Below are 10,076 nucleotides of genomic sequence, written 5' to 3' on the forward strand. Positions count from 1 at the left end.
AAAACTTACATGGTGAAAGTTCTGCATGAGTCCTGTGGTCTGGGTGTCAAAACTTTGTAAATCAAAGCACATTTAGCTTTTTTAGATTTGAGCTAAAATAAAACTGAAAGAGCTAGAGTGTCCAACCAAAATATTCGGTACCTCCTATGAAGGAGGAGTGTGATTTGTAGGGGTGGATACCAGTAAACCACACAACACTTATAGACACAATAGACACATGTAATGTTTAAGCAGGATGCACATTTGTAGTCATTCAATCCTAAGAGTATGAAATAATAATAAAAAAATTGTATCTACTACAATTATGATACATGACTGAGCTGAAACAAAGTCTTTCCGTGTCCTTTTCAAAGCATGTACCACTGAATAAAAGGAGGTACATGCTTACCTCCCTAGATTTATTGCATTAAAATCTCATGGTGTAGATTTTTTAATAGCCTCCTGGATGTAGTCTACATTAGCTTAAAAACTTGGCTTACAATGTTGGATGTTACGATCTGTTGGATCTGAGGCCAGAATACAAGCAACCAGTGACGTTGCTGGGTTTGCTGGGTTTGCTGGGCCCCCTGTACAGTTTCTTGCATTGAGACCACATTCCTTGTTCCTGTTCAGCCGTTTGCATGTCTTGTTGAAAGCAAGCATAATCAGAGCCACCAGAAACACACACACAGGCAGCACAACAATACACTACAGCTGGAAAAGCAGAAAGTAGGAAGAGAACACACACACACACACACACACACACACACAAACTTTTTAACTCACGTTTTAAAAAACTCTGTGCCTCACCTTTTACTTCCAAAGCAGTTGTGTGCCATTAGGTTTGTCGTCGTCTGTCCCGTCTAGTTTTCCATTTTGATTCTGTTGAGGATATTATATGGTTAGTCACACAGTTTAGCATCAATTTACTGTTCAAATCATGATGAATCAACTCCAGCTGTCCAAATGGATTTTAAAATAATGTTTCTCTCACCTGTGACTGTCACTGTGAATTATTTTTTTATTTTTTTAATTTTTTTCCTTTTAAAATCCAGAACTATTTATGATCCAGTGTCACTGATGGTGTCACACCTAATTCTTCACCTTAATTCCTAATTCTTTTGCAGTTAACATGCATCTTTTCTTCTCCACCTGTTTTTTCTGACCATGCAACTACTCAACAAGCATTTCGCTGTCCAATGGTCAAGCCTTAACTTTGCAAATTCTTGTAATGCATTAGTATTGCATTCTTCTCATGGGCATTTAATAATCTGGACTTTTCAGTCTTGGTTAAATATCTTTTTTGGCTCATTTTATCTGTAAAAGAAAACATGCCTAATAATTATGCACACCTGAATATAAGGCGTTTTTCACTTCCAGCCTTCACGGACAATTATATATCACACATAAATGATTAAATACAAAATTAACAGTAGTTATTAAGACTGATGTGGTTTGGAATTGGTAAAATGTGTTTGGAAAAAAAATATGAGCAGAACATCAACATGCCTAATAATTCTGCACACAGTGTATATATATATATATATATATATATATATATATATATATATATATATACTGTAAAAATTAAGGCATTCAGGACCCAACAATATAAACTGTGCCATGTTTTATAAATTCAAATGTTGATGGCAGTAGTATCTGTAGTAGAGTCTTAATGAGTGATTCATCGAATCATTCATTAAAAACGGCTGATTCATTTAGAAACTGTGCAAGTGACTGTATTACACTTTGCTTTTATGCCCTTGTCTTGCTAACCTCCTTTTGTTTTATTGATGTATGTCATTGCTTACTTTGCAAAATTACATATCATAGAGTTGTTAAATTGAACACGATCTGCTGTGACATCACAATCATGTTGCATTGTGGCCTATGAAGCAGCCTAAAGTGTACATTTGAAGTAGAATCATTCTCTCAAGGGGTCGAGTGTCTATCCATATAAGCTTCCCTCTTTCACTTCACAAAGTGAAACGCACTTCAAAATGCCAAGGGGAAATTTCTTATGGGGAAGTTCTTATAGGGAAGTTCACAAGTGTGTGTCTAAAAGCGGAACACAGCCAGTGTCTGTCTTTATAAATGAGTCATTGAATCATTGATTGTATAATAATAATAATAATAATAATAATAATAATAATAATAATAATAATAATAATAATAATAATTTAATTAATTAATTAATTAATTAATTCAAAACAGATTAATTCAGGAACAAAACACTGTAGGGCTCTGAGATGCTCAAATGTTTTGTTCCAGCTTTGTTTGGAACTGTTTTCCTTGGTGAAACAGAAAAAAACAGACAATACTGCAAGTGTAACTCACTCAATACTATTCATGTTTGTTGAATTGTTGTATAAATTTGCAATCGTGTGTATGCATTATTATTTGGGCACTGCTTGCTTGAGTGATAGTATCATGAGCATTATTTCCACACATGTAAGAGCTTCCAGAGTCTGGAAATTTGGTGTCTCCCACTAAAGGAGTGTGAGTCAATATTGCCCTTTACTGGTTATACTATCAAAGCAGATTGAGCTGTCAGAAGATGTTGGTTTATTAGCTTGCAACGGCACTTGGCTAACAAAACACTTTTATCAGTCCTTTTCTATTTTTAATTTATAGAAACAATAATTTAGCTGATGAATTAGAATTGGTAACCAGTCCAGATCTTGTTACATAAATAGAAAATGTAGACACAGTTGAAAGCTTTCAGTCTTTCTGAGAATATGGTTGGAGTCTTAAGGAGTTGTATGATTGGTTTTTATTGCCCTCTGCTGGTTATTTTATCTAAGCAGATTGAGCTCAAAAGATATGCCCAGAGGAATGAAAAATCAAAAGTGACATCTGTTTAACAACTCAAATGTTTCTCCTAGAGAGAAATGAGGTTGCTTCAGCATCAAATTGAGACTTTTGCTTGAGTCTCCTGCTTCTCACACTTAAAAACTCTCACAACGGTGTCCTTTAAAGTTCTAAAAGGAAATATCATCATCATCACCAAGTTACTCTGTTTAAATGTAATGTAGTGTAAATGTTCAATTACTTTATAAAAGTAATGTAACTTATTACATTTGATTACTTTTTGATTACTTTTCTAAATTTCTAATATTTTCAACTGTTAATCATTTTGAAACATTTAAACCAGGCAGAGTTAAACTTACAGTAGCGTTCAACACTGATTACTGTCAGACTTTTAAAATCCTTTATCACTTGAATTAAGATTAGTAAATAAGGGATGATATACATCTTTATTTTGCGATAACAACTGGCTGGATGTACATTATCTCCCTTATTATCTCACAGTTGCTTGCCACAAAAGTAAATAATTATACATGAAACACTGATCTGAGTTGAAATATTTGAACGCAAAACTTCCATGAAGAAATCATTTGCTAGCAAGTGGTAAGATGACAGAATTAAGAAATTGTACACATAATATTGAATTGTTAATATTGAGTTTTAATATTTTATTAGCTAACCAAACACAAAGCTTCCATCAAAAAAAAAACTATCAAGCATATAGCATCAACTTATGATGATTAATGAGTCCGGTTGAGTCTGGGTTATTAGCTTTTACCAGTTGTTATCGGGGAATAACATACATTGAAATGTCATGACTGACAAATCAGAATCGAGAATTCCACAGAGCTGTGTAATAATTTAATTTAAAGCACAGACACACAAATTCAGACTTTACACCTCTTATTTACTTTACATTCTGAAGTTAAATACAGATTTGAAATCATAACAATGCCATGGGGGAAAAATTAATCTTAAAAAATAAAGTATATGCATAAACCCAAATAGGAAATAAAAAATGTAAAAATAAGCATGTCAGCTCAAATGAGACACCAATGTTTCAGAAGTTTAAAGACAGAATAGAACACGTTGTTGCAAATTTTGAGCACTTTAGAGATATTGAGCTTTAAAGTTTTTGTGTTCCATAGACTTCAGTAGATAGAACCATTTTTGTTTTCTAAAAAAAAACAAAATGCACAAAATGTACACAGCTTACAAAAGAAACATCACATAATGTAAGTAAGTAAACTGAATAAGAATATGTGAATAACTCAATTTTGACAAAAATGTCAAATAGAACCTTATAATTCTAAGGTGATGATGTGTCCTATTCTATAAACTCCTAAAACATTGGTGTCTCATTTCAGAGCAGTCACAATGCAATTTTAGAAAGAAGTCAATTAAATCTGTATGTGGGTGTGTGTGGGGAAAAAAAAAAAAAAATCAGATGTAACCCCCTTTGTATTCATCAACATTTTCAAAAGTAACTGTAATTTAATTACATTTTTTTTGAAATTAAATGACATAATTACAATTACATTTATTTTCTAATTAAATTACCAACACTGATCCTCACACATTGTGCTCAGACCTCTTAAGCACCTACTGTATACAATTTGGTTCCCTCATAAACCTCTCTTCATTGGAAATTGCTTCTTGATGTCAGGAAGCATAATCAAAGCCAGAACCAGCAGACCTATAGTCAATCCAACAATCATAATCCAAAACCAAACAGCTAGAAGGGGAAGGTGGGAAGAAAACACATTTTAGTGTTTTTTTTTTTTTTCTTTCCTTTCAAACCTCAAAGGTTTTGTGAAGCTCTCAATGCATCTTGATTTACTTACTATGTTGTTGAGTGTCATCAGTTTTGTCATCATTTGTGTAGCGTTTTCCATTTGATTTTGTATCTGATGCTGTAGAGGATATGGAAAGCTTAGTCACACTATTTAGCATCAATTTGCACTTCAGATCATGATGAATAAATCTCAGCTGTCCATTTATTATATAAATAATATTTCTAAATATACACTGAGCGTCTCTCACCTCTGACTGTCACTGTAATCAAGATTTCTCCTTCATTGTCCAGAACTCTGTATGTTCCTGCATCATTGTCTGTAAACTCTTTAATGGTCAGAGTCCCATCACTGTCGGTCAGTTGGTCACTTTGAGCTCCATTGCTTTTGCTCCACAACTCCCTCCATCTTGTTTTGTTTTTGGCCCAATGCACTACTTGATTAGCATTGGAAAGAACATCTAACTTGTGTTCCTCGCCTGTTTTTACAGAAATCTCATCTGAGGAGAAAAAGTATAAGCATATCTTTAAGACTGGGGGAACAAATGTAATCATTTATCAGTGGATAAAATCAGTCATTGGAAAACCGTATCAATCTAAATATTAGTGTCCCATTCTGAGTCTCTGCTGGTTACATGCAATATCAAACAATTATTAAAGGAAATCCAAAAAAGCAGATGCTGATTGTTTGATCTGTTTTTAATTTACCATAAATATGAAGCTGGTACGTCCTGAATTGTTGCTTTAGCTTTGTCTGATCATTATTGTAATAGACACGCAAAAAGTACGTCCCAGCATCACTGAAACTCAGATCCTTGATGATGACGTCACAGTTTCCTTGTTTAAATACTCGTCCACTGCATTCTTCAGTCTGACAAACAGGGATGTTTTCTGACCGACTATTTAAACTAATATCAGAAATCTTTCTGGCTTTAAATTGACATGGCAGGGTGACGTTGCTTCCCTTTTGTCCTGACACAGGTATAGTGGCAGTTCCTACAGGTGGGGCTCCTGCAAATAAAGATTCATCAATACAACATATCAATACTAAAAAATATACTTGTGGTGTCTGGGTTTATTCTCTGTAATCAATTTCATCATAAAATATTCTAGTAGAGTTATTTTAGTCAACTGGATTAACTTCTGCTCAAGACATTTCACTATTCAAGTGTCTTTAGCACTTGAGAACTGATTGTGGAGTTTCCCCAATATTTAGCATCAGAAATGCCTGTAAAGATTAGGGTTGTTGGTTCAAGCCATGAGCTATTGCTCATGAAAATTAAGTTATACAATATGCGGAAACTTTGTAGTATGAAAATCTGTGCATCTAAATCCCAGCTAATTATTCTTACTTTTATCAGAGTTCAGAACTGTTCATCTTATGAGTCAGTGTGTCTTACTGGTCTTTCTTAATTCACAAGTAAACCTCATTATTGATAAAATAAAGCTATATCAGATGTGTTGTTGCAGTTATAGTGAATTCCTTAAAATCCCTTACCAAACTTATTAATAGATGAATTGTGTAGATAAGTCAGTGATGTCATAGTGTGTGATGTAATACACTGAGAAAATTTTACTTAAAAATAAAGGTGCTTCATGATGCCATTGTCTAAATGGTTCCAAAAAGAACCTTTAATATCTGAAGAACCTTTCTGTTTCACAAAAGGTTCTTTGTGGCAAAAGAATTCTTTAGATTCTAAAAAGGTAAGAAAGAGATGGTTCTTTAAGAAACGTTTGACTGAATGGTTCTTTGTGGAACCAAAAATGGTTCTTCTATGGCTGTGATGAACCTTATAAAGCACCTTTATTTTTAAAAGTGTAGCAGAAGAGAAACAACTGACTAGAATACTTTTACAATTTATAAACAAACATGACACTAACCACTATGATAGATGAAGCAAAACAGCAGCAGCAGAGGATTCAAGCATTTGAACCTAATGGAAATACAGAAGAGCTGTTATGAGACAGAGACAGAGATCACAATGACAATAAAACAATGGCAATAAAACATTTTGCTGAGTGATACAACGCTAACTGACCACAATACAGTCAAAACCTTTAGTTTTATTCAAAGATTTAACACATGCAGTTCTTATAAGAAGCTTCAAACTTTGGTTTTGTAAACTTTTATACACTTTATAGATGTTTAGTGCAATCATGATCCGTCGAACGGACACAAACAGTTGTAGAAACTGTTACCAAGAAATTGTTTGATTACAATGAGTATATAGTGTAGAACAATTTAATAATTACATTAATAACTCCACTAAGAAAAATCATCAGCACAATGATAAACATATTTACATATGGCATCATTAGCAGGTTAGTAGGCAGCCCGTTTCCACGAACAAACAAAACTATTGGTATAATAACACAAAAACACACAAGCTTTATAGCCTATTTAAAAGGATAAGAACTTACATTGTAAAAGTTCTGCATGAGTTTTACATTCTGGCTGTTTAAATTGAAAAAAAAAAAAAACACTGCACGTTTAGCGAAGTTTATTTAAAAGCAAAACCAAAAGTATAATTTCCACACAGTCAAGAGACAAAATGGTTGGTTTCTCAAGAAGTATGATCGGTCTTTATTGCCCTCTGCTGGTTATTCTATCGAAGTGGATTGAGCTGTGAGAAGATGTGTGGCCTATTAGCTTCCACAGACCATATGACTGATAAAACAGTGTGTGTAGATTTGCGATTTCAGACATAGTCCTGATACAGCCAGGTAATAACAGCTAATAATAAGAGGGGAAAGTCCAGCAAACATTGTGCTGCTTCTGGCTGTTGAGTATCACATACGACTACATATCAGGTTTAGAAGCTTAAGTTCATTTTTAACAAGATCCCTTATTATTTCAGTCTGATCTCAACAGTTTGAGCAGCAGATTTCAGCTCTGATTGTGTCTAAATCTGACGCAGCTTTACTAAGAAGCTGTTTAGTTTCAAAGTAAATGTTACTGCTGATGTAAACTATTTAAACATCCTCTTTATAATTCATTATAACATTATCAATAAATGTACATATGTGTTGTATATAAAAATGTGTGTATATATCAATTTAATTCATACAAAAATACAAACCAATAACAAAATCAAAAATGTGTCTTACAAAAGTGATTTCTTTTTTTTTTTACAATATGCAACATAAACATTATTAAACATATTTAAATAGAAAATGGTCCAAAATATACATATTTACATGCACACTGTCTAATACTAACTGCAGATACAGTTAACAAACAGAGGTAGGGGTCCAGCCCAAATGTGCATACACACTGAAAATTAAAAATATACAGTATTACAGGAATATGTTGACAAAATCTTCTGCAGATTTTTTCCCAAGTTAAAGTTAATTGCCTTCAGTCAGTGCTATGGTGCTATTGTTAGGTCAGTCGGTCAGAGCTGACATATTTCTCAAAAAAAAAAAAATCATGTACTTTATAATGAGCACTAACTGATTTTTTCCATCCGGTCTGAGGGTATCACAAGTGATATTTAAAGCCAGTTCTTGAACACATAATGTTTATAACTGTTTATAAAGTCGTTAAGTGTGGGATCTTTACGGTGTTAAAAATATGTTCAAGTCATGTAGTATATTCCAGCCTTAACCAGTGACATCCTGCACACCTGTACAGTTTATTCATGTTCTGCCGGGCCCTTGGCAGTCATCATTATGGGCCCTCAATGCTTGGGTCTCCTGTATTCAGTCGCCCTTTTCATCTTTCAGTGGCACCACATGAGTAACCTCTGTGCAGACGTGTATGTAATGAAGCAGCAGTCAGAATCAGAGCCAGCAGAACCAAAACCACAGTCAACCCAATCCAGTAGCCTACAGGTGGATGTTAAAAGTATAGAAAGAGAGCACTTATTATTAAAATGTCTTTCAAATATGACTTTCAAATTCACTCTTTAAGACATTTGTAAACCTCTTAATGCCTCCTGTTTTACTTACGATAATATTTAGTGTCATCAGTTTTCCCTTTATCAGTGTCATCCAGTTTTTCCTTTGATACTGCACAGATTATTGATTTGATATGATATGTTAGTCTCACAGTTTAGTATGAATGTGCTGTTTAACCATGTTTTTTCTAAACATCTACTGAGTTTCTCTCACCTCTGACTTTCACTGTGATCAAGATTTCTTTATCAGGCTCCAGAACTCTGTATGTTCCAGCGTCTCTGGCTGTAAAATTGCTAATGATCAGGTTTCTATCACTGATGATCATTCTTTCACTTTGAACTCCATTGCCACTTCTCCAGACCTCCATCCACTCTGTGCTTCTTCTGCTCTGATGCTCCACTTTTATCAACATCTGGCAACAGAACATCCAACTTCAGCTCCTCACCGATTTTCACAGAAATCTCATCTGAGGACAAACAGAAAGACAGTATATAATCATTATTATATTGGTGTCAATCAATCAAAGCCATAAGCACATGTTTAACATTGGGGATCAAATGTAAACATTCATCAAGATTAAATCAGTCATTAGAAAAAACCCATGTTGGTGACCAGATATTCAGAGTCTCTGTTGGTTACATGTAATATCACACAATTACTGAAGGAAAACAGAAATCACATGCTGATAGTTTAATCAGTTTTGACTTTACCATCAATATGAAGTTGGTACGTCCTGATTTGTCGCTCCAGCTCTGTCTCACTATTGCGGTAATAGACATTCACAAAGTATTTCCCAGCATCATTCAGTCTCAAATCTTTGATGATGATGTGACAGTTTCCTTTTTTAAATACTCGACCACTACATTCTTCATTCTGACAGACATGGATGTTTTCTGATCGACTGCTTAAAATAATATCCAAAATCTCATTGGCTTCACATTCACATGTGAGGGTGACATTGCCTCCTTTTTCTCCTGTCACAGATATAGGGGTGGACTCTGCAATACAGACAGTAAACATTCATTCAATACAAACTATCTATACTGAAAAATATATTTGTTGTTTCTCTCTGTTCTCTGGTCACCATAAAATGTCTAGCTATTTTAGTCAACCGGATTAAACAATATAGAAATAAAGGCAACAAGTAGTCATTAATTTTAGATATGACACATTACAAATGTTAATGACAATATTATAAATCTGTAGATCTGTCAGTGCAGTTGTAGTGAACTCCTGAGCAATGTTTATTAATTAATGAAATTGAATAACATGCACAGATAGATAGATAGATAGATAGATAGATAGATAGATAGATAGATAGAAACTAAAAAAAAAAAAAAAGTAAATATTTTTACTTGTACTATATGTGACAAGGCAAAGCAGCAGCAGCAGCAAAAGATTCAACCTAATGAAAAAACAGAAATGTTGTTTCTGACATACATGCTACTATGGAATGTAACATCAAACTTTAAACATTCACTTTTTTTATTTACAAATTTTTGTTAAAAAAATATCCAATAAAGAAACATCAAAATATAAACTTTCTTTTCCTATCTCCCATCATTATAATGCACACTCTCCCATCGTAGAAAGCACA

At 33.7% G+C, this 10,076-nt stretch overlaps 1 protein-coding gene across 1 annotated transcript; it reads right to left on the reverse strand.

Annotated features, from left to right (window-relative positions):
• Positions 1 to 4,318: 4,318 nt before the first annotated feature.
• On the reverse strand, positions 4,319 to 7,145 carry LOC127182270 (uncharacterized). Its single transcript, XM_051137449.1, has 6 exons — positions 7,001 to 7,145; positions 6,461 to 6,513; positions 5,288 to 5,590; positions 4,831 to 5,079; positions 4,632 to 4,700; positions 4,319 to 4,522 (listed from the first exon to the last, which is right to left on the reverse strand). Coding segments are annotated over exons 1-6 (786 nt in total). The 5' UTR covers positions 7,003 to 7,145; the 3' UTR covers positions 4,319 to 4,412.
• Between the last annotated feature and the right edge of the window lie 2,931 nt (positions 7,146 to 10,076).

The sequence above is a fragment of the Labeo rohita genome, chromosome 19, assembly GCF_022985175.1.
Source record: "Labeo rohita strain BAU-BD-2019 chromosome 19, IGBB_LRoh.1.0, whole genome shotgun sequence".
Taxonomy (NCBI): Eukaryota; Metazoa; Chordata; class Actinopteri; order Cypriniformes; family Cyprinidae; genus Labeo; species Labeo rohita.